Genomic DNA, 25,345 nt, shown 5'->3' on the forward strand with positions numbered 1-25,345 from the left:
GGAATTGTTTGCTATATGTAACTTATTGATGGGCGATTGTGTCAATAAATGAGATTTTGATCTTTTTACTAAAAGGAATTTGATCATCATTGTATAATATAGGATTGCGCAGCCGATTTCTAAACTTGACTTCTTTGTAAAGACTGTATTCTATATGCTATACAATTGCTGTTGGCGTTCCTGTTTGATCAGTACTGGTTGAATTGAATAATATTTCAATTTATGGTGAAGTTTTCGGCCAAGTCTTTGTCATTCAACTTGTTCTAATTAGAGATGAGCGGGTTCAGGATAGTCGGTTCTCATCGCCAAATTATCGCAAGTTCGGATTTATCTTATTGGCTATCCAAAACACGTGAGAGCTGGATAGCCAATATGATATATAGCCAATATTCGAACCTCTCATCTGTATTTCTAAGTGGTTTTTATTGAACATTTTTTTGTGTTGAATCTAATGTTTTATCTCTTCTGCTATAACTAGGTACATGGTTATGGAGGATACGACTCAGACTTTAGTGATGAGGAGGGGGACCCTGACACACATAGCAGGAATAAACGGTAAAGGTTTTTATGCTGATAAGTTTGTGTTTGTATTATTTTGATATTTAGTGTTGTGGATAGTTTAGCTGCCAAGAGCAAACAAACCCTTTACAGACATTAAGGTGGTGTCCGTCCTATCTAAAAATGGCCATCGCTTTGGCTCCATCCCAATCCTGTTGTAAATCCTGTATTGGCTGGGGAAATAAAGAGCACTCCCAGCAATACTTGAAGATGCATTATACGGACAAAGGTATTCAGACAAAATTTTGGAGTGTTTCTGTGGGAATTTGTGCCCATTCATTCTGTAGAGCATTTATGAGGTCAGGCACTGATGTTGGATGAGAAGGCCTGGCTCGCTATCTCCGTTCAAGTTCATCCCAAAGGTGCTCGATGGGGTTGAGGTCAGAGCTATGTGTGCACCAGTCACGTTCTTCTACACAGAACTCATCAAACCATGTCTTTATAGTCTTTGCTTTGTGCACTGGGGCACAGTCATGTTAGAATAGAAAAGGGCCTTCCCCAAACTGTTGCCACAGAGTTGGGAGCCTAGCATTGTCCAAAATGTCTTGGTATGCTAAAGCATTAATATTGCCCTTCACTGGAGATAAGGGGCCTAGCCCAAACCCTGAAAAACAGCCCCATACCATTATCCCCCCTCCACCAAACTTCACAGTTGGAACAATGCAGTCAGGCAGGTAACGTTCACCCGGCATCTACCAAACCCAGACTCGCCCATCTGACTGCCGAACAGAGAAGCGTAATTTGTCACTCCACAGAACACATTTCCACTGCTCCACAGTCCAGTGTCTGTGTGCTTTACACCTCTCCATCGGACGCTTGGCATTAGACTTGGTGATGTGAGGCTTGCATGCAGCTTCTCGGCCATGGAAACCCATTCCATTAAGCTCCCACCGCACAGTTTTTGTGCTTACATTAATGCCAGTGGAAGTATGTAACTCTTCTGCTATGGAATCAGCAGAGCGTTGGCGACTGTTACACACCATGCGCCTTAGCAGTTGTTGACCCCGCTCTGTGATTTTACGTGGTCTTCCCCTTCATGGCTGAGTTGTTGTTGTTCCTAAACGCTTTCACTTTCTAACAATATATCGCTTACAACTGACCGTGGAATATCCAGCAGGGTTGAAATTTCACGAACAGTCTTATTGCAAAGGTGGCATCCTGCCACAGTGCCACGCTTCCTGCCACAGTGCCACGCTTCCTGCCACAGTGCCACGCTTCAAATCACTGAACTCTTCAGGACGACCCATTTTGTAGCACAAATGTTTGCAAATGGAGACTGCAGGGCTAGGTGCTTTATTTTATACACCTGTGGCAACAGGTCTGATTGAAACATCTCAATTCAATAATTAACAGGTGTGGCCAAATACTTTTGCCCATATAGTGTATTTAGCTATATGAATAGAGGATGCGGAGCTGCAAGGCATAAACGCATCATTATTATGTTTATTATTAGGGTGCATTTGATATGCCATAGTACTTTAAATCTCCATCTTGTCCATTATGTTCCTAATTTTGTATTGGGTGGGAATAGCACATCCTGTGACCAATCAGATCAGTGAAATGGTCACAGCAGCAGCAGATGAGTGGCCTGACCACGTGGGCGGCAGTGACGTGTTTGTTGGTGTGATTGGAGAGAGAAAGGACAGGGCTGCATGCCATGAGGGCAGTGTAATGATGTACTGTGGGGAGTGGAGGTAACCGGAAGCTACACTCTGAGACTCTGATAGTAATGATAGCACACTGATGCGAGAACCCCTGTGACGCCAGGAAGTCTGTGTCCATGGACGAAGACTCTGGCTTCGCCACTCCCGGAAAATGGTTGCAACAGTTTCTATTGTTGACAGTTTATCCATATCAGCTTTATGACATGAGACATTATCGTGTAGACCTTTTGTCTGTCGACATTGTGATTGCCGACATGGCATTTTATATTACTTTATATTATGCGTAAACTTAGGAAAGGGTGTCTGCCCTGTCTATGCCTCCTGCCCATCATAATTATCAGCGCCCAATGTTATACCCCACTACTCTGCACATGGCACGCTCCCAATGGCTATTGTATTGCTAGACAATGGTCACACATAGGACTGAAGGGTGAGAGTCGTCCAAGTGTTGCCTGATGTAGACTTAGATGCATTTTATGTTTAAAAAGAAAAAAAAAATACTGCAAACTGCTGAATTCTGTGTTTATGCAGAGACTGAGGATCACAGGATACCTCCAGCTCTGCAGTAATAATGTGCCTGTAACAAAGGTATAGCGATGCGGCCTGACCGGGTCAGTAGGAAGTGCTAAAATCACATTACTCAGTTATTACACAGTATAATACTGTAACGAAGTGTCATAACGTAGCATAGAGTTGGTAATATATGCAAATGTCAATTGCATACAGGCCCAAATACAAAATTAAATTACAAATGAAATTCAATTGCCCAATAAAAATCAAATTGGAATCTTAACCTCCGTGTTCTGAATGCACATATCCCATTAGGAAGAGGAATAGATGGCCACACTTACATATAGTATAGCAGCCATACTAACGATTTATATAAGATGGGAGGAGCCAGGACACAATCAGCCAGTCAGAAGTGCTTCCATTCTGCCTCTCTATATGACAGCAATCTGTATATGGGCAGAAGCATATGTCTTATGTGTACGCCATAGAGATACATATTTTACACATATACAGTGCCTTGCAAAAGTATTCACATCCTTGGCTTTTTACCTTTTTTGTTGCATTACATCCTGTAATATTTTTTTTTATTATCTGAATTTTATGTGATGGATCTGCACAAAATAGTCTAATTTGGTGAAGTGAAATTAGAAAAATATATATAAAAAATAATCTTTATAAATAAAATTCTGATAATTGGCATTTGCATATGTAATCACCCCCTTTGCTATGAAGCCCCTCACAAGTTGTGGTGCAACCAATTACGTTCAGAAGTCACATAATTAGTGAAATGAAGTCCACCTGTGTGAAATCTCAGTGTCACATGATCTGTCAGTATAAACACACCTTTTCTGAAAGGCCCCAGAGGCTGCAACACCACTAAGCAAGAGGCATCACACCATGAAGACCAAGGAGCTCTCCAAACAATTCAGGGACAAAGTTGTTGAGAAGTACAATTCTGGGTTGGGCTATAAAAAAATATCCAAATCTTTGATGATCCCCCGGAGCACCATCAAATCCATCATCATCAAATGGAAAGAACATGGTGCCACAACAAACCTGCCAAGAGAGGTCCGCCCACCAAAACTCACAGACCGGGCAAGGAGGGCATTAATCAGAGAGGCAGCACAGAGACCAAAAGGTAACCCTGAAGGAGCTGCAGAGTTCCACAGCAAAGACTGGTGTATCTGTGCATGTGACCATAATAAGCCGTACACTCCATAGAGCTGGGCTTTATGGAAGAGTGGCCAGAAAATAGCCATTACTTAGTGATAAAAATATGACGACACGATTTGAGTTTACCAAAAGGCATGTGGGCAACTCCCCAAATGTATGGAGGAAGGTGCTCTGGTCAGATGAGACTAAAATTTTACTTTTCGGCCACCAAGGAAAACGTTATGTTTGGCGCAAACCCAACACATCCCATTACCCCAAGAACACCATCCCCACAGTGAAACATGGTGGTGGCAGCATCATGCTGTGGAGATGTTTTTCAGCAGCAGGGACTGGGAAACTGAGTCGAGGGAAAGATGGATGGTGCTAAATACAAGGATATTCTTGAGCAAAACCTGTTTCAGTCTGCCTGTGATTTGAGACTGGGACGGAGGTTCACCTTCCAGCAGGACAATGATCCGAAGCATACTGCTAAAGCAACACTCGAGTGGTTTAAGGGGAAACATTTACATGTGTTTCTGATGGCCTAGTCCACAGGTTATCAAACTCGGTCCTCAGGACCCCAAACAGTGCATGTTTTGCAGGTCTCCTGACAGAATCACAATTGCAATAATTAGCTTCACCTGTGGATCTTTTAAAATGTGTCAGTGAGTAATGAGTACACCTGTGCTCTTGCTGGATGACCTGCAGAACATGAACTGTGTGGGGTCCTGAGGACCGAGTTTGAGAACCACTGGCCTAGTCAAAGCCCAGATCTCAATCCAATTGAGAATCTGCGGTCAGACTTGAAGATTGCTGTTCACAAGCGGAAACTATCCAACATGAAGGAGCTGGAGCAGTTTTACCTTGAGGAATGGGCAAAAATCCCAGGGGCAAGATGTGTCAAGCTCATAGAGACTTAACCAAAGCGACTTGCAGCTGTAATTGCTCAAAAGGTGGCTCGACAAAGTACTGACTTTATGATGATGAATAGTTATGCACACTGAAGTTCTCTGTTATATGTTGTTTGATTCACAGTATAAAAAAAAAACACAACGTCACAGTTGTAGGCATGTTCTGTGAATGAAATGATGCACACCTTCACACAATCCATTTTAATTTCAGGTTGTGAGGCAACAAAACATGAAAAATGCAAAGGGGGTGAATACTTTTGCAAGGCACTGTATATCCAACTTTGCATGAGGCCCTTTGTGGCTAATCTGGCTGAGTATAACAGCAGAGTGTAACCATCCATCCATATCCCTCACTGTAGAAGCAAAGTGACCCAGGCCTGTCTTATCCGCCACCAGTCATTGATGGTTTATGAGCAGAAACCGGAGCTTTTGTGGTGTCCATTCCCTTTAGGTTCCCTAATTAGGTTTGTGGTCACTAATGCACCTTGGAGACCTGTCAGCACCGCTCTGCAAACCACATAAATAACTTTACCTGATTACACTGCGTTGTTTATTCGCTCAGAGAATCACAATATACTCTCTAGTTATGGAAACAAGATTTTCTGTAACCATGAGCAGTGGCTTGTGGTACTGGCATCACCAGCGCAGAATTAGTATTGTCCTTGTGTGATTTGTAGGGTACACATGATGCACCGAGAACTCCACTTAATTTAAATGGATTTAGTATGTATTGCCATATGTATTTTATACAGGTAATTACCTCCTCTCCCCATATGCAAACAGCTCTTACACAGCTACCGGGTAGATGAACCCCCCCCCCCACATCCTTCCCGGTGCTGGTTACACTGCAGACACTGCCAGGATTGAAAGTCTTCATTAAATGTATACTAAGCCCGTGTTACTGTGCTAGCAAGGGGGAATTTATTTATTAACTTATTTAACAGTACACGCGTATTCCGCTGCGCTTTACAGAGAGCATTTCCGTCATTCACATCAGTCTCTGCCCCAGTGGAGCTGACACTCTATATACCCGATCACATGGACACACGTACACTAGGGTACATTTTAGTCAACAACCAATTACCCTACCAGAATGTTTTTTTTTTTTTTTTCCTTTTATTATTTGGACGAATATTCAAGACTAATTAAATGTATTTAGTCATTCAGAAATATATTTTGCTGTTTAGTACTGTGTAATGATTTATGTGAAGCATTGGTGTCGTATACTTCTATTATATTATATCGCTTTGTTTTGTGTAGGTGATAAGTTAAATTTTTATTACAGCATGTATTACTTTCCCTGCAAATGTTACTTGCAACCTCTTTTTATGAGAGTTTCTGTTTATTAACCCGCTCATTGGCGATGTTTCCGGGTTGTCCTTTCTCAGAAGTACAAAAGATGAAGCCTTACTTAAGAAGCCGTTCCAGAAAGAAAGAGCTGGGAAGGTGGCTCACAGAGAGGTGGCAGAGGCAGAATGGGACAGGTACGGTGCGCTGATGGCTGTATGTTATTACACAGTGATGCAGGCTATACATTCAGTGTTTTCTGTTTTCTCACCATATAGGGAGGAAGCCCGAAACCGCAGATTTCACCTGATATCTATGGATGCTGTATCCTTTGTCCGCTGCCCTGAGAGCGGTGTTACACGTTCCATAATATTCTTCCCCAGCCTCCCACTCACAGTGTTATGACCTGAGAATAAATCGCTGTTACTTGTAGAAAGATCAAGTGAAGGTCTAAACTATTTGAAAAAGTAATTGGTAGATGAATAAGATCTTTTTATGTATATAGAATATATTAGGGTCATTAATAGATTTTATGTTTGGCCAACTAGTGGCGGATTTTACCTAGGTGCTGCAGACCACACAGTAAAATCCACCACTGCAACCAGTAAGCCCCAGTCTGACTCTGCCTGTGCATTGTCTGAGAATGGCTCCCTATTGGAAGCACTTTCTGCTAGTAGCACACTGGAATGTCAGTGCCAGGGGAGGTACAAATTCACCCTGGGACTGTCAGTCTGGACTGCCGTTAGCAGAAAGCCCTTCCAATGAGAAGCACTTCTGCTTCTATCACGCCAGCAATACCTGGCTACTATGGGCTGCAGCTGATGCGTTCCCTAGAAGCCAAATTTTGTGAACATGAGCCTTTTTTTTTTTTTCCTCCTCCCTGTGTATTTTTTTATTTTTTTTTGTACATGCCGGGATCTCCATCTTGACTGAAGATGACTCTTCGTGCGGACCCGACCTGGGCTGCAGCCCTTCTCTATTTTAAGAGTAAGAGCCACCACTGATGCCAACACACTGCTCAGCGTTTGACAATGTTTAATCATTCACATCAGCCCCTGCACCAATGAAGCTAAAGCTGCCCATCCACTAGAAGACGGGCAAAAGACTGCATGATTATAGACCTTGTAATTGTGCAGTAATTTGTCTGTCTGTTTATTATGTGATGTGCCTACACTGAACGAGCAGTCGTTCAGTGTAGGAACATCAATCATCTGCTAACATGCTGTCGTCAGGTTGACTAGCATGTTTGCATGATGATAGATGTCTTTTAACGACCAGCGGGCACGCGCGTCGTTTTAGACATTTTAGTGAACGATCTACAAACGATTAATGAACGATTGAACGATAACTACGTCGTTGTCGTTCAATCGCTCAATTTAATCGCCTAGTGGATGGGCAGCTTTACACTCAAAATTTTGTAGTACACACACCCTCCGACCAACCATGGCATGCTAACTCCCTACAGCTAGTTCCTTTGGTCACGACAGAACCTATTGACCTAGTACAGTATGGCAACAATGTTAACCACTGCGCCACGGTGTTGCACTATACCCATATTTTAGGATTCAGCCAAATGCTGAAACTTTCAAAAGTATTGGGCCACATACAGCACCTAATTCCTTTCTTAATTTGTATATCAAAAATGAAGTAAAGCGGCCTAAACAATCTGCTTTGTAGTTGTAGTATCTCTGGGCCTGATTCAGACCAGCTCACAAGCAGGCCGACGGTGGCCCAGTGCGCACGTGCGCGAGCCCCGGAGCCAGCACAAAAAGCACTCGCTCCGGGACTCACTGCAAAAGGGGCGGCTGTCGATGTTGATCGACAGCTCGCCCTATTTTGTAGGCGTGGCGGGGGGGTGGCTTCACAAACGGATGCGTTCCCATGTGAACGCCTGCCGTTTGTGGGCGGCCCTACTGACATCACCAGTGATGTCAGTAGGTGGACTTCCTGCTCTAATAGTGCAGGAAGTCCACTGGGGCTTGCGGCAACGAGACCCTACCGCAAGGGTCTCGTCGCAAGCCTGATGGTAACCCACAGCTATGCGAGCGGTCAAGAGGCCCAACAAAAAAAAAAGCACACGCCCTGATTCAGAGCGAGCGCTCGCTTTGTGCAAGTGGCTCTGAATCAGGCCCTCTGCCCCATTGCCTCTTATGTTTTCTTTTGCGTTTTTCTTTTCTTCATAATTTGTTGTTACAAATGTAGATATAAGTTATTATAAGCAGTATTTTTTGTTTGTTATGCATAATAAGCAGTATTTGTCTGTTATGCATAATAAGCAGTATTTTTTGCCTGTATTATGCATAACAAGCAGTATTTTGCCTATATTATGCATAGCAAGCAGTATTTTGCCTGTTATGCATAATGAGCTATATTTTGCCTATATTATGCAGAATAAGCAGTATTTTTTGCCTATATTATGCATAACGAGCAGTATTTTGCCTATATTATGCAGAATAAGCTGTATTTTTCCCTGTTATGCATAATGAGCAGTATTTTTCCTAAATTATGCAGAATAAGCTGTATTTTTGTGTGATACAAGTTCCCCCCGCACCCTAACACTAAGCTCACAGGTGCCATTATTCTGCACTTACATTGCCACGCCTCTACATTTACATAAAGTGCCACTGACATTGTAAAAGGGGCTGATGGCACAAAACAAGATGGATTTATGAACTTTGCTTTACCAAGTTGTGTGTTACACACATACAGTTTGGCTCTACGGGGTTATAGGTTCCGAATTTCCAGATGCAGAGCAATTCCGTTGGTCTTGGCTGCAGATTTAAGTTGACAATTAGTGAAATGGCCATACAGCCTGGTTTTGCCATTTAAATTATTCCCACGCTGAATCTGCAGAGGAGAATGCCGGAATCACGCTCGATTTGAAAACTCTGATCTTATTTCTATTTCTGACAGATATTACTGTGTAACCTCTATTCCCACCTACAGATGTGTCATACACCTAGCGTCTATACGCCATATAGCGCTAGATGCTCTAAGAGGAGTAGTGTACCGTATTTTATTTACACTTTGCGTCTTATTAGCACGGCAGACGCAGCAATACACCACTCGCAGTACTAGAGACGCCGGGCTGTGACTGTAGCTGTACAGGAATTAGTATAACACACTCATACTGTCACAGATAAAGCACAACGGGACTTGGCGAGAGAAGCCGCAGCCGCTGCATCGTAGCTCTTCATACACCGATTCAGACGCCGTCAAACACAGATGTACATATGTCGCACATCACATTGATCAGTACAAGCCAGCAATGTAGCTTTGTCACTCTCAGCTGATTTATGTATGCGAGTAAGACGCACATTTTGAGCGAGAAAGCTGATCGGCGTGGCCGAGTTGCCTGGGACCTGGCGAGCAGAGGGGCTATTTGCCTCGTCTTGAGTAGGAGGACACATCTGTAGATGGTTCAATTTGTATTAATCCAAAAATGGGTAAAGTAAGCAGATTGCCTAGAGGCCATTAGTGCTGAATAATGGGCACAGGATGAAAGATTACTTATTTAATATAAAGTGAGTTTAGTTCCAGTATTTACTTTCTTTTTTCCCCTCAAGTGTCCAAATGTGCGATTAATTTGTTATACAAATGACATCATATCCTGTTACTCAGTAATGTGATCCAGAGTATGTTGCCGTCATACAAGGCTGGGGGGGGGGGGGGGGGGGGGTTTATCACTTTGGCTTTTCTATAATTTCTCTGCAAAATAAACAAAGCGATTTTGGCAGATCACACAATTGTTGCACTGATTTAACGGATACAAAGAAAATCATCCGTGGTTTATGCAGACTGTGCACACTGTACGTAGTAGATGAGAGACATAGAACCCACTAGGTGACCTACAGTAAGCCCTGATGGGCAAGTACAGGATCCGTCCCTTGTGGGCAGCATTGAGCCAACAGGCTGGACTTGCAGAATAGAAGATAGAGTTAATCAATAGATCAGATGGAGACTGAAACGATGTATTATACATATTCTGCACAAATAGGATTATCCAGCCAGTCACCAGACACCTGCAGTGCAAATGAGTAACGTGGTCCAGGGAAGACTTTCTCCTACATACACGGGTCACTATGAGAACCAAATCCCAATGTGCACAATCCTATACATGAGCATGCCCCTCTGCAGCAGCACACACACACAGTTCCCCTCTCTATAACGCTGGTCCTTGGACTACCTACAGCACCTGCTGTCTGCTTCTTTCCCTTCCTGTAGCTGCAGTAATCCCAGACAACTACCTCCCCCAATGCACTGTCCCCAGTGCTCCTCCACACTGAGCAGGTCCTCACATCAGTTACTGTATCTCCTACTAGCTCAGAGCTTCATCCACACCTAACCCTCCTGTGGTCACCTTCTCCCTATGCTCCAGCTCTCTTCCCCCCCCCCCCCCCCCCCCCCAGCATATTGTGAGTACTTACATCTCAGTCCAACAACATGGAATAGCCTAGGCCATAGTAATGATATGGGGTTTATGAGCCTAAATACAGATATGAAGGCTGTAGTGTGCTATATTGTACTCTATAGCACAGTCCTTTATTCCCAGGATAAATAGTGTAACTAAAGGTGTATAAAGGGGAAAAGCTCTAATGATTGGGTGGAATGTGAGCAGAGTGGGGTGTTATGGATGGGGCCCATTTATATTTATATCCAGCTGCGCAGCCTGAGTGATGTCACACGGGCACTTTTATTATTAGTGCTTATTCAGTTATTTACACTTTATATCACTGCTAAGAAAAAGCGCTACTATATAAAATGAATTGCTGCCTATGTAAAGCTATATTCTAGCGTCTATAACACTGCATAAATGTGCCCATGTGGCAGCAGCTCAGCCCCCGCTGTAACCTACCCCTGTCTTCCCTAATGGGTATTGGTGAGTTTATCCAATGCTAAGGAACCTTGTCAAGACTGTCATTTTATTTATGTATTTATTTAACTAGAAGTACCTAAGTTTGCCAGACATCAGAAGTTCGTAAATGACTACATTCTGTATTATGGCGGAAAACTGCAAGACTTCCAGCTGTCCAAGTAAGTGCATTCTGTTATTAAGGACAGAGAACTACTAAATGTGAAGTTATGCGTCTTAAATAATAATATATTTTGATTATTTATTTTTTTACTATTGAAGAAACCCATCTTGGGCGCCACACCTGTGTAAGGTACGGTCACTATGATATACAGATGTGTCCTCATACATCTAGCCTCAATACACTTCAGCACGACTTGCCTGGCATGAGTGAGCTGCCAGGCCCTGTGCTAGCATCAAGCGTCTTTTTGGTGTCTCTTTTTTTTTTTTTTTGCCAAAAATGAGTCTAAGGGCAGTATCCGATTAGCCCCAAACATTGTTAGAGCGCTATTGGATCCCCGCAATCGGCGAAAAAAGGGGATTTTTTTTATTGCCAATTATCCCCGTTTTTCGCCAATGTTTTTTTTCACCCTATCCTATTATTTCAAATGAAATATGATATATCTCACGAAAACACATAGGGTCCGCAATAAGCTGACAGATCTATGTGTCTTCACCTTTTTTTGGGTGAAAACAACGGCACACATCAGGTCGACGCTCGCAAAAAGCGAGCACTTACTCTGAAGCAGGGCGGGCACTTGTTTTTTTAGTTGCGGCCTCTTGGCAGCTCGCATAGTGTCTAAAATGTCTTTAGTGCGGTAGATTTATGCTCCAATCCTGTTTATGATGATTTCCAGTCAAGTGATACAGATAATGGACTCTAGGTCTGATTCAGCAGTGGACAGAATTGCAGAGGTGCACGCAGGCATATAATGTAGTGTGTAGTGCACGCAGGCAGCTTTGCAATTCCGTTCTTGCAAATGCAGCAGAAAGTGTATGACACCCCTTCTGCATTTGCGATCCCAGCACTGCAACAGAGGTCGTAGCCTGGGATAACCATTGTGACCATGGTGGACGGAGCCGGCCTGCTGAGTAAGCTTCATCTTACGTAGGTTGGCTGGCTTGTGAGGCCAAGAAAATGCGTCCGTTTCCAGGAACACCCGCCCGTCACCCGCCCTCGCACTACCCCTTAAATGCCTCTGTCTAATTGACAGGCCCAGTTCACGCAGGACCAGTTCTGCACATTCGCAGATAGAGTCCTGCGCACGCACAGATTCCCGATAATCAGGAATCTGCGTTCAACATTGCACTTACCTGCAATGCTGAATTAGCACCTCTGAGCACTATTTCTGAATCTACCATTAACGACCACCCCCAAATTACTGCTGCAATATGTTCCCTAGTATAAATGCCCCGGAATGTTTATTTCTGTCTAATATAGTATGTATTCCTCATTGCCACGTCTCCTTGCCAGTTGCCTAATGTACTAATATTGATACTTTGCTTACTCATGTTTGTGTACAAAAACCATGGCGGTGCAAAATAAATGCATTTTAACATAGATGTCGGTGTTCATAAGACGTAATCTTTCTGTTTGCAGAGGAGACCGTAAAACAGACTTGGATGTTATACGAGAGAACCACAGGTTCCTCTGGCAGGAAGAGGATGAAGACGAAATGACTTGGTAAAATCAGTAATTATAGATATGTTTGATATTCACCTGCAACCCATAACATCTGTTTACTGGACTAGAAGATGAAATATACTGATTTTATATGGAAAGATTTGTATTGTACTATTTTTATGCTTGTGGATGACCACTGGCTTTGGAACTTGGGTGGAAAATAGAAATGATTACGTGCATAGAATGCTATTTAGTTGGTGGCAGTGTGATTATGATTTGGAAACTTTAGAACACCCTGTATTACATGTACCATTTACATGGTCATTAAGCTTTTTACTGCAAGATTTCAATGCATTTTCCTGCAGAAGTGCATCTGGAGGGTGCAAAGTGTCTCCCGTTACAAGTAAAGTACGAGACTCGTTCTGTGGTTCTCTATGAAGCAGCCGAGAGGAAAGGGCTGTGTGCCGGACTGCATAGCCAGTAACGCCTCTGATACGTCACTGCTGATCCACCAGTGACATCCTTGTAAAATGTTACCATTAGGTCTTAGAAGGTGCTTTTCAGTAAAGCGCTCGGACTAGGCAGAGAGAGGGTAATATATTTGGTCAGAAGCTGCAATTATAACATAGTTGTATTTACTTTCTATTAACGTTTCTGAGTAAATCTACTTTTGGGCATAAATATAATAAAGCCAGAACTAAATGATCTATCACCTGCTCTGTACAGTGGGCCTGATTCAGACCCGCTCGTGAGCGCTGAACGCTCGCAAGCGGGTCGATGTTGCCCAAGTGCGCAAGCGCACGACGGAGGCGGCTCCGTCGTGCGCATGCGCGAGACCCGAATAACGACAGCCAAGCCGTTGTTATGGGTCTCACACCAAAGGGGGCGTGCTGTCGATGGTGATTGACAGCACGCCCCCTTTGGTGGGCGTGCCGGGGGCGTGGCTGCCCAGACGGAGGCGTTCCCATGGGAACGCCTACCGTCTGGGGCCGGCCCCACTGACATCACTAGTGATGTCAGTGGGAGTGCTTTTGGTTCTGATAGAGCCAAAAGCACTCCAGGGCTTGCGGCAGCGAGACCCTACCGCAGGGTCTCGTGGCAAGCCTGATGGTCGCGATGGTCTTGACCATCGCGACAATCATTTTGGCCGCTCGCTATAGCTGTGGGTGGTCACCCACAGCTATGCGAGCGGCCAGGAGGCCGCTCCAAAAAGGAGCAGGGACGGCCCTGATTCAGAGCGAGCGCTCTGTCAGAGCATCCGGCTCTGAATCAGGGCCAGTGTGTGTAGTCCCTGTCTGTAAAAGACTGTTATTACTCTGGGGCAGGCAGACTCCGCAGTAACAGGACCCACAGATGACAGACTTGTAGTTACAGGTGATCAGTGGTGTGATAGGATATAACGGGAATGTAATGATGGGTTGGGTATAATATCCAGGCTGTCGGGATGCCGCTGGTCGTAACGCCAACAGCGGCATCCTGACAGCCTGAATGCCGACACCCATAGGACGCTATGGTAAGTACTTTTCTAACTCCTACCCTAACCCTAATGCACCCTCCTCGTGCCTAACCATAACCTCCCCCCTCTAGTGCCTAAACCTAACCTCCCACTTTCTGCACCCTAAACCTAACACCCCCTCCCTGGTGCCTAATCCAGACCTTCCCCCCCCCCCCCTCCCAGTGCCTAGACCTACCCTCCCCCTAACACCCCGCTACTTACCTTCGGGATGCCGACTGTCGGGATAGTGATGCCGGGATCCCGACCTGTCGGGATTTTGGCGCCGGTATTAGACCGTCGCCATCCCGCACGCTGGGATGCCGACTACATCCCGTTATGCTTTGTCCTACTGTATATCTGCTACAATGTGGCATACTGTACATGTGGAGTAGAGATGGGAGGTTATCCATAATACCCTCATAATTCCACATTACTCTGTAACATAGATGCCATGGGGCAGTACATTTACCTTCTGCTTTATAAGAAATGATTCACTTCAGAGACCGTTGCTCTGTAGTGCAGTGTATGCAAATGTCTAGTGTTCTCCTCTAGTATTCATGGCTCAGTGCCTATAGCTGGATGCAGGCATAAACCTTAATGTGTTCCCTCATAACTCACCTCTGCAGGCAAGTAATTACAGCTCACCAAGGACCTGTGTAATCTGGCTGGACCAATATGCGCTTATCCTTATGTATCAATGCCTATACTATAGACTGTAAGCTTGCGTGCAGGGCCCTCTTACCCCTCTGTCCATTATTACCCAGTCTCGTTTTTATTACTGTTTTGTTCCCAACTATTAAGCGCAACGGAATATGCTGTCGCTATATAAGTAACTGATAATAATGACACAGATCATTTAAGGGACCCATAATGTACTTTATAAGTCTTCTCTGTAATGTGTAAATGATCAGTTATTGGATTAACTCTTCATTAACATTTAATAATGACTTACCAGACTACATTAGCCTTCTGATTGGGATCGATGCTCGGCAGAGCCAGTAAAACATAATGCTTCCTAGAAATAACCGTCCCAGACCGAGATATAATCTCTTCCATCAGCGACTGAACATTATAACATGTCTCGCTCTGTGCATCAATGCTGTGTAAGTGTCTTTTCTAAGTACAGAGAGATGTGGGCATTTTCCTTCTCAGCTAATATAAAGCTTTGTCATTCTGTGTGACAGGGAGAAGAGGCTGGCAAAGAAATACTATGATAAATTATATAAAGAATACTGCATAGCGGATCTCAGCAAGTACAAAGACAACAAGGTTTGTGGATGTAACAGTTATGTGTTTGTGCATTGTATTGTATTGTGCATTGTATTGTTGCATTTTTACATTTGTGCATTGTATTGTATTGTGCATTGTATTGTTGCATTTTTACATTTGTGCATTGTATTGTGCATTGTATTGTTGCATTTTTACATTTGTGCATTGTATTGTGCATTGTATTGTTGCATTTTTACATTTATAGTGTATTTAAAAAAAAAAAAAAAAAAACAGAATGAGACCACAAAATTCAATTACAGATGGAATATAACTAGTGTAAAATTAATTGCGTGTCGTTTATACAATAGGAGTACGTTTTTAAAGTGTGAGCTGCCAAATATGATCTGTTACAAACATTCCAATCCAAGTGTAATAGGCTCAGATGTGGTGTTCCCAGGATGGATTCTGTATGTAATGCCGGCTGTCGGTATGTCTCCTGTCACAATACCGACGGCGGCATCCCGATGGTTGGTATCACTATGGACGCCCTGGACTTACCTCGTACGGGCAGCTGTCCTTCTGTGTTCCGGCGTCAGGATTAAGATAGACGTTGAAATACCGACGTCTATCTCCCCAGCACAATTATTTCTACTTCAGGGTCCATAGGGTATCCACAGGATACCTTGGGGTATAGGTGTGACGTCAGTCGCTGGGCACCATAGAGTTAAGCTTTTCAGCCTCCCAGGATGCACTAGGGTCCCCCTCCTATACCCCGCCCCCGAGCCAAGGCACCTCAGTTTAGTTTGGTGCCCGGCCGGCGTCGGGTGCACCTGTCGGAGTGGGGGCTAGAAGAGCCCCTGAAGCTTTCTTCAGTGCAGCTGTGGCTGCACATCTGGATGTACAGCATGGACAGTCAGTCCTGACGTCCATGCTGTCTTCCCTACACCCCCGCCGGTACCAGAACGCCGGTACCGATCCGGGGATGCTGGTGAGCATCTGGGGTCACAGCTAGCGGTGACCCCAGATGTTCCGGACCATGGCCGGATCCAAGGGGGACAAAGGTAAGCAGGTGGGTCCCCGCTGGTCACATGGTCCTAAGTCCCCAGGCAGGGGGCTCCCTGGGGACTGGCTGCAGCGTGGAGCCAGGCGACCAACCTGCGCTTTCCACTACCCCCTGGGACAGCGGACCGCAGCAGAGCGGTAGCGCTGCGGCGTCCCAGGGGTTAAATGCATGCCAGGGGAGCGCGCCTTCCCTGTCTCACAGCCGGCGCCTCCCCCGCTGCACACAGCCCTCTCTGCACGCTGCCGACTGGTCCTGTGGCAGTGCTCCTCCCCCAGGCCAGCCTCCTCTCTGCTCCTCGGCGGCCATCTTCTCCAGAACGCATGGTGAACGCTGCTGGAAGTGCTGGACGGAAGCATCGTGGTCTGGGTCCCCCCGCATACCTCTCCTCCGCTGTGGTCATGTCTGTGTATGCAGCGCTGTGTCCTACCAGGCCCTGTGTCTGCGTAGTTGAGTGATCAGCGCTGTTAGTGCAGGAATTGATTTTCATTGTATGTGACTGTGCTAGCACTGCTGCCTGTAACTTTTCTCTAAACTGTCAGCTTTATTACTGTCCCTGTTCTTTCTGCTAAGCCCTTGCGGTGCGGTGCTGCAGGGTGGTCTCTCGCCTATTTAAGTTATAATTGGTGAGAGAGGTCACATACGTGGTGCCATCATGTCCGAAAGTGATTTTCCCCTCCGGCTACAGTGTACTACGTGTAAAGTACCGTTAGCGGAGGGGGAGGGTAGCGCGGAGGGCCTTTGCTGGCAGTGTTTGTCCATGGCGCGGCCTCTTACGGTTACAGCACCGGTACAGGAGCCGCCCTGGGCTTGTTTCACTCAGGCGCTTACAGCCTTAGTGGGCCAGTTAGCTCCGCAGCCCGCGTTTACACCGATGGGTTTATCCCAGCAGTCAGTGGTGTCGTCACCCATGCAGGGTTTCCCACGACAATTGGTGGTACCCCACAGTCTCCCTATTTCCCCGCTCCCGGTTTCTCAGGAGCCAGCGTGGGTTAACTCCCTGACGAGTTCTGTACAGCACTTGTCGGATGTGTTGCAAGGGGAGTCTGTGATGCGGCCGCATAAACGGCCGGTGGCGTCTCTGTCGGCTCCTTATGAGGATGACTAGGGGACGTCTGATGATGGGGAGATTCTGGATCCTTACGATCAGGAACCTCTCCATACTAAGGACGCTGATGCCAAGCCCAAAGTATATATTCCTGGACTTATTCGGGCGGTCCGCACAGCCTTGGTGATTGAGGACGAAGTTCCCCCAGCGGCTAAATCTAAGTATGCCTTTTTCAAAGATGTGAAGGGCGATGCCACAGTCTTTCCTCTTTCGGGTCAGTTGGTGGACCATTTAGAGGAGGCGTGGAAACAGCCTGCCAAAAGGTACCAGCCGCAGAGATGCCTGGCGGTGGCTTATCCGTTCGCGGATAATTATTTTGCAAAGTGGGAATCCCCTCCACAGGTGGATTCTCACGTGACCCGTCTTGTCCGTAGTGCCACATTGCCGATGCCATCTATGTCCTCCCTTAAGGATGCTACGGACCGCAAGGTGGAGATCTGCCTGAAGTCCGCTTATTCCCTTGCGGGGGGGGCAGCACGACCGGCTATGGCCATTTGCTGGGTTGCCAGAGCGATGGAGCGCTGGGCGGATTCATTAGAGGCTTCTTTTGATTCCGACTGTGTGGCCGAACAGACGGAGTTGATTGGTAATCTCCGTGATTCGGCCGCTTATATCAACGAGGCGGCCCTAGACATTAGTACTCTGGTGGATACCCTATGGACCCTGAAGTAGAAAATATGAGATATGGTAAGAACTTACCCTTGTTATCTCTATTTCTACGAAGTCCCGCCCTGTCGCACCTGTGCTGCAGATGGGCTTTGCTCTGGTCACCGGTTTTCCGTCTCCCTCTGGTGAGAATGTGATTCTTGTATGTGTCCAGATCTTTGTTCTCTCTCTACCTTCTCCACCTTCGGCCTATGGCTTGATAACTAACTGAGGTGCCTTGGCTCGGGGGCGTGGTATAGGAGGGGGACCCTAGTGCATCCTGGGAGGCTGAAAAGCTTAACTCTATGGTGCCCAGCGACTGACGTCACACCTATACCCCAAGGTATCCTGTGGAACCCTATGGACTTCGTAGAAATAGAGATAACAAGGGTAAGTTCTTACCATATCTCATATTATTGCCTTTTAAAACTAATTGCTGCTTTAAGTCTAGCGATTATACCTCCGGAATTGCACCTGGAAAAGCAAATCAGAGTCTATTATATTTCGGCCTCCTTGTGTGACAGAGAGTGATATATCTTAGTAGCCCTTTAAAACGGTTTATGGTGACAAAGGACTGATAGACACTATGTTATAGCGGGGAGGGGGGGGTGTATCACCTACTGCGCACTTAGCTGCGACCACTGCACACAGAACACGGAATGTACAGAACATGGGGAATTCTGTGAGCTGACAGCAGAGAAGGCAATTACACTACCATATGTATCAATCATCTCCATGGTAGCATGCAGTCATGTCATGTACAGGGGTTTGCGCCAGCCACCATTGTTCTGTACGACAGGTTTTTACTACTCCAGGTTAATTTCTAATCCTTTTACTTGTCTCCAAGTCACAGACCTAAAGGCAATACTACAATCTGGCGTATCATCTTTCTTACTATATTTACATATTTATTTTTTTCCCCTGTTGCAGATTGGGTTTCGATGGAGAGTTGAGAAAGAAGTGATCTCTGGAAAAGGTATGATGATAAGAGGTCTGTGACTGTGAACATAGCAGCCTGTATTCTGTAGGGCAGAAATGGCATCAGCGGCCTGGATGTAGATCTCTATGGGAGGAATCCTCTCGCACACGCAGATTTGTGCACACAACTGTTTAGATTTGGAATGATACTATATTCTTGTGTGTGCTGGTAACTTCATGTAATCAGGTAACCTCTCTTGAACACAAACACAATAAATATGTGTATGTACCTATTGTAAAACATTTCAATAAATATATATTTATAAAACCTACTGTAACAAGTAGGAACAGATACAGATGTAGCCAGCAGCATCATTGCATAGTGCAGCAATCGCCAAGCTGCGAGCACTTGCAGCCGGCGATTACCCCATTGAAGTCTATGGTCTGCGCGTGTTATGTGCTCACATCGCGGCATAGATGAGTGTGGCTACATTTGTATGTAGAATTGTGCACAAAATACTGGTGCTGTACAATTGCTCATACATGCAGAATGGGAACAGATGCTGACCATAGCATGATGTGACATGGCTTTGGAATTTCGCTACGCTCGCTGTGCTTTAATTGGATGAAATGTCTATTGATTGTCGGCTGGTTTTGCTCTTCCATTGCAGGCTGATGGCCACAGTCATCTCATAGTGTTGCCTTCAGGCAGGGGTGGGGAACCTTTTTTCTGACAAGGGCCATTTTGATGTTTTATATATATATATATATATATATATATAAATAACATTATTTGCGGGCCCGTTGCAGGCCATACCCCTCTGTGTGATATCACACGGGGACGGGGCCACAATCGCCAGTCATTGCAGCAATGCCTGGAGCATCCTGAGGATGCTCCGGGGAGCTGTAAGGGCAGCAGTGTGACCGTCTGAAGCTTCCTAAGGACGCTCCAGACGGCACTGCTGCATAGATTCTGGCCACAGAGTGCCATTGTAGGCACCCTGCTATCCAGATGAGGCTAGCAGAAAAAAGCTCAGAGGACCAGACCAAATGATTCTGGGGGCCTTATACTGCCCACGGGCCTGAGGTTCCCCATCCCTACCTTAGGGGTACAGTGTTGTCTATACCAGTCTTCCTGGACTGATGTGAGTAGGGGGAACCACTGTGTTCCTTCCTGGCCTTCCAATCACTGCACATCAGAATGCCGAGACTGGGCTCAGCTCATTACAGGAGCAAATCCAATGATTTCACAGATGCCCAGTGTCAGCACAAATCATACCAAATCAACATAGATGTAATAGCTCTCTGTGCTACATAATGCTTCCATTATCTGTGTCTTTTGTTCTCTAGTTTATTAGAATGAGTACAGATCAAGGTGTAGTATGATTACAGTATTTGTCTAATTTTAACAATCCCTACTAATATATGGAACACTCTATTTCGAAATAGGGGTGTTACTAAAAGTAATACAGATGCAGATTTTACACTGCCATCAGCGTTACAGTGCTGAACAAAAGTGTTGCCCTTATTGCTTTGAAGTAGCTGAGTGCACAGAGATGCCATTAGTGAACACTGGAGGGCAGTGCAGGCCAGTAGGCTATGACATCATTTGAAATTTTACATAATGTTGTGTTTGTGAATACCCAGCTTTCAAATACAGTAATTGCCAAGATATCTTCTATGGAACAAGCTTCATAGGAAACATTCTGATTCAGTAATGTTCCTTTTTAACACTAAATTTCCATACTGGAAAAACCACAGCGGGCACAAATGTACATGTGACTGGGAAGTGTAAGATATCATTAATGATGTGAGAGAAGTTTTGCCGCATGCTGCTAGATGTTCTATTTCTGTAACAAATTAGCGGCACCCAAGTGATACCTGTGTGTGTTGGGGAGGGTGGGGTATTGTATGGGGGTTTTATTCAATAAAAATCTAGACTAAAATTGGGCACAATGGATCTGGCATAAGTGCCAGTGCGATGGTTTACAAGTTACAGATCTAGAAATGAATTTGTAGTTACGAGTGGTGGTCAGATTTGTCACCATCAATATTTAAAGGACTCCGTCCCCTCTCACCCAAATAAGAGAGTGAGTCCCTCATTCATCCCTATTAGTACTCCTGCTTAGGCTTGGAATAGTGGTCTCTATAACACGTTACATAGGGGCGGATTAGGAGTTGTAGCTGTGACTTTGTGCGCATCGGCTGTGCAATAATATGTCATTTGTGTAAATTGACGCCTCCTGCGAGCTTCTGTGATCCGCTGCTGCATCCGAGGACGCGGCGATCGGATTACTTGCGTAAACATCGGCCATCTGAGTTCCTCAGGATAGCCATGAAATTCATGCTGTCGTAAATGACGTTGCATTAGCAGATACTGGCCTCAGCACACCCAGAAAACAGGGCCAACATGCCCCTGTGTTTTGGGCCGCTGCCACCCCTTCCCCACCCTCAAACAGCTACAGCCTTACAAACATGCTGCAGCTCAGGGGGCACTGCGACCGTCGTCAGAGACACTGATTAGCACGTGCGCAGTACAGCAGGATCTGTACTGCACATGTGGTAATCTGTGCATGTGCCGGTCGGCAACCATCGCAGTGGTGCGCACACCATTCGGCCACCACTCGGCATCAGGCCCATAGTACATAAAGGAATTCCTGCTAATTCTGAAATGTGTCGACCTAGAGGCATTTCTCTTAGTGAGGTCACTGGCTGACCAGTTACACAGGATTGGCCGTCTGGTGTTGGTGGAAGAGCCGGTGCGGCAGCCACTCTCTGTGCCATGTTTTACAGAACATTGATGAAAAATAAATTGCAGTAGCTGTGTAACTACATAGAATAGGGCAGGTTTCCCTTTTACTTAAGCCGCATGTCTGTCTTGTAATTAAATCTTATCTGTACTTTGTCAGCTGTCGTCAGAAGTGACAATATGTAACTGATCCCTTTTTCTACTTCAGGGTCCATAGGGTATCCACAGGATACCTTGGGGTATAGGTATGACGTCAGTCGCAGGGCACCAAAGAGTTAAGCTTTCAGCCTCCCAGGATGCACTAGGTCCCCCTCCTATACCCCGCCCCCGAGCCAAGGCACCTCAGTTTAGTTTGGTGCCCGGCCGGAGTCGGGTTCACCTGTTGGAGTGGGGGCTAGAAGAGCCCCTGAAGCTTTTTCTTCATGCAGCTGTGGCTGCACATCTGGATGAACAGCATGGACAGTCAGTCCTGACGTCCATGCTGTCTTCCCTACACCCCGCCGGTACCAGAACGCCGGTACTGATCCGGGGATGCTGGTGGGCATCTGGGGTCACAGCTAGCGGTGACCCCAGATGTTCCGGACCATGGCCGGATTCAAGGGGGACAGAGGTAAGCAGCGTGGTCCCGCGGTGGGTCCCCGCTGATCACATGGTCCTAAGTCCCCAGGCAGGGGGCTCCCTGGGGACTGGCTGCAGCGTGGAGCCAGGCGACCAACCTGCGCTTCCACTACCCCCTGGGACAGCGGACCGCAGCAGAGCGGTAGCGCTGCGTCGTCCCAGGGGTTAAATGCATGCCAGGGGAGCGCGCCTTCCCTGTCTCACAGCCGGCGCCTCCCCCGCTGCACACAGCCCTCTCTGCACTGTGCTGACTGGCCCTGTGTCAGCGCTCCTCCCCCAGGCCAGCCTTCTCTCTGCTCCTCGGCGGCCATCTTTTCAGAAGCATGGTGAACGCTGCTGGAAGCCTGCATTGGAAGCATCGTGGTCTGGGTTCCCCCGCATACCTCTCCTCCGCTGTGGTCAGGTCTGTGTATGCAGCGCTGTGTCCTACCAGGCCCTGTGTCTGTGTAGTTGAGTGATCAGCGCTGTTAGTGCAGGAATTGATTTTCTTTGCATTGTATGTGACTGTGCTAGCGCTGCTGCCTGTAACTTTTCTTCTCAAGACTGTCAGCTTTATTACTGTCCCTGTTCTTTCTGCTAAGCCCTTGCGGTGCGGTGCTGCAGGGTGGTCTCTCGCCTATTTAATATATAATTGGTGAGAGGGGTCACATACGTGGTGCCATCATGTCTGAAAGTGATTTTCCCCTCCGGCTACAGTGTACCACGTGTAAAGTACCGTTAGCGGAGGGGGGGTAGCGCGGAGGGCCTTTGCCGGCAGTGTTTGTCCATGGCGCGGCCTCTTACGGTTACAGCACCGGTACAGGAGCCGCCCTGGGCTTGTTTCGCTCAGGCGCTAACAGCTTTAGTGGGCCAGTTAGCTCCGCAGCCCGCGTTTACTCCGATGGGTTTGTCCCAGCAGTCTGTGGTGTCGTCACCCATGCAGGGTTTCCCACGACAATTGGTGGTACCCCACAGTCTCCCTATTTCCCCGCTCCCGGTTTCTCAGGAGCCAGCGTGGGTTAACTCCCTGACGAGTTCTGTACATCACTTGTCGGATGTGTTGCAAGGGGAGTCTGTGATGCGGCCTCATAAACGGCCGGTGGCGTCTCTGTCCGCTCCTTATGAGGATGACGAAGGGACGTCTGATGATGGGGAGATTCTGGATCCTTACGATCAGGAACCTCTCCATACTAAGGATGCTGATGCTAAGTCCAAAGTATATATTCCTGGACTTATTCGGGCAGTCCGCACAGCCTTGGTGATTGAGGACGAAGTTCCCCCAGCGGCTAAGTCTAAGTATGCCTTTTTCAAAGACGTGAAGGGCGATGCCACAGTCTTTCCTCTTTCGGGTCAGTTGGTGGACCATTTAGAGGAGGCGTGGAAACAGCCTGGCAAAAGATACCAGCCGCAGAGACGCCTGGCGGTGGCTTATCCGTTCGTGGATAATTATTTTGCTAAGTGGGAATCCCCTCCACAGGTGGATTCTCACGTGACCCGTCTTGTCCGTAGTGCCACATTGCCGATGCCATCCATGTCCTCCCTTAAGGATGCTACGGACCGCAAGGTGGAAATCTGCCTGAAGTCCGCTTAGTCCCTGGGGCAGCTCGGCCGGCTATGGCCATTTGCTGGGTTGCCAGAGCGATGGAGCACTGGGCGGATTCATTAGAGGCTTCTTTTGATTCCGACTGTCCGGCCGAACAGGCGGAGTTGATTGGCAATCTCCGTGATTCGGCCACCTACATCAACGAGGCGGCTCTAGACATTAGTACTCTGGTGTCTAGAATTTCTTCAGCAGCGGTAGCTGCTCGTCGCACCTTGTGGCTGCGATCCTGGAAGGCGGACGCAGATTCCAAGAAGGGTCTGGAAGCGTTGCCGTTTACCGGAGAAGTTCTCTTCGGTCCGGATCTGGATAAGATTGTGGCCTCGATGGCGGCTGCCAAATCGGCTTGTCTCCCGTCGGCCGCTGCTCCTTCTGGTTCTGGACCATCGTCCTTTCGGTCATCTAGGGCCCAGGGCAGGCCCAAACCACAGTCGTTTCCTCGTCAGGCTGGCCCTAGGAAATCGGTCAAGCCCCGGAAGCAGGCATGGAGTACCAGACGTCCGGCCCCCAAGCCAGATGACAAGCCTGCGGCCTGATGGTCCGGGCCTCCCTTTGGGGGATCCCAGGGTGGGAGGCCGCCTGCTGCAGTTCGCCCAGTGTTGGTCGGTCACTACGACAGACACTTGGGTTCTGGAGGTGGTCTCCCACGGGTACGCCCTCTCCTTCCGATTCTTCACCACGGGTCTACCATCAGACCGGAACAAGGCTACGGAGCTGCGGAAGGTATTGCACACTATGCTCCAGGCTGGAGTTATAGTGCCTGTTCCATTCTCCAAGAGGGGCCAGGGTTTCTATTCAAATCTTTTTTTGGTACAGAAACCCAATGGGTCGTATCGTCCGATTCTCAACCTCAAAGCACTCAACAAGTCTTTGCGGGTACTGAAGTTTCGGATGGAGACCCTACGGTCCATCATTCTGGCGCTGGAACCTGGGGACTACATGGTGTCATTGGACATACAGGACGCTTACCTGCATGTCCCTATTCTTTTGCGCCATCAACAGTTCCTCAGGTTTGCAATCCGCAGCGACCACTTCCAGTTTCGGGCGTTACCTTTTGGCCTGGCGACAGCACCACGTGTTTTCACCAAGGTGATGGCGGTCATGGCGGCTTCTCTGCGGCTGCAGGGAGTCCGCATGTTGCCGTACTTGGATGACCTGTTATTGGTGGCGGGATCTCCAGAGCTCCTGTTACGCCACTTGGACCTGACCATTGCCCTGCTGCAACGGCACGGCTGGCTAATCAACTGGCAGAAGTCCACTCTAATCCCATCTCGGAGGATTCTGCATCTTGGAGCCTTATTGGACTCGGGACAGCAAAAGATCTTCGTGACGGAGGACAAGATCTCTGCTTTACAGTCAAGGGTGCGCAGTTGTCTGCACAGCCGCCTGGTGTCTCTACACTCGGC

The 25,345-nt window shown here is 46.9% G+C and overlaps 1 protein-coding gene across 4 annotated transcripts in view; it reads left to right on the forward strand.

Moving 5' to 3' along the window:
* Positions 1 to 25,345, forward strand: part of LOC148518874 (protein FRA10AC1) — a 53,062-nt gene that overhangs the window by 3,860 nt on the left and 23,857 nt on the right. For 3 of the 4 annotated variants that reach the window (XM_088476983.1, XM_088476981.1, XM_088476980.1), the window contains 7 exons: positions 479 to 555; positions 6,184 to 6,279; positions 6,361 to 6,406; positions 11,040 to 11,116; positions 12,535 to 12,618; positions 15,238 to 15,322; positions 19,006 to 19,051. In XM_088476983.1, coding sequence (XP_088333109.1) covers positions 479 to 555; positions 6,184 to 6,279; positions 6,361 to 6,406; positions 11,040 to 11,116; positions 12,535 to 12,618; positions 15,238 to 15,322; positions 19,006 to 19,051 — 511 coding nt within the window. Of the gene's footprint in view, positions 1 to 478; positions 556 to 6,183; positions 6,280 to 6,360; positions 6,407 to 6,957; positions 7,070 to 11,028; positions 11,117 to 12,534; positions 12,619 to 15,237; positions 15,323 to 19,005; positions 19,052 to 25,345 lie in introns of those variants that run through there. The other variant, XM_088476982.1, reaches the window with a different exon arrangement.

This window comes from Taudactylus pleione, unplaced genomic scaffold, assembly GCF_031769625.1.
Source record: "Taudactylus pleione unplaced genomic scaffold, aTauple2 ptg000198l, whole genome shotgun sequence".
Taxonomy (NCBI): Eukaryota; Metazoa; Chordata; class Amphibia; order Anura; family Myobatrachidae; genus Taudactylus; species Taudactylus pleione.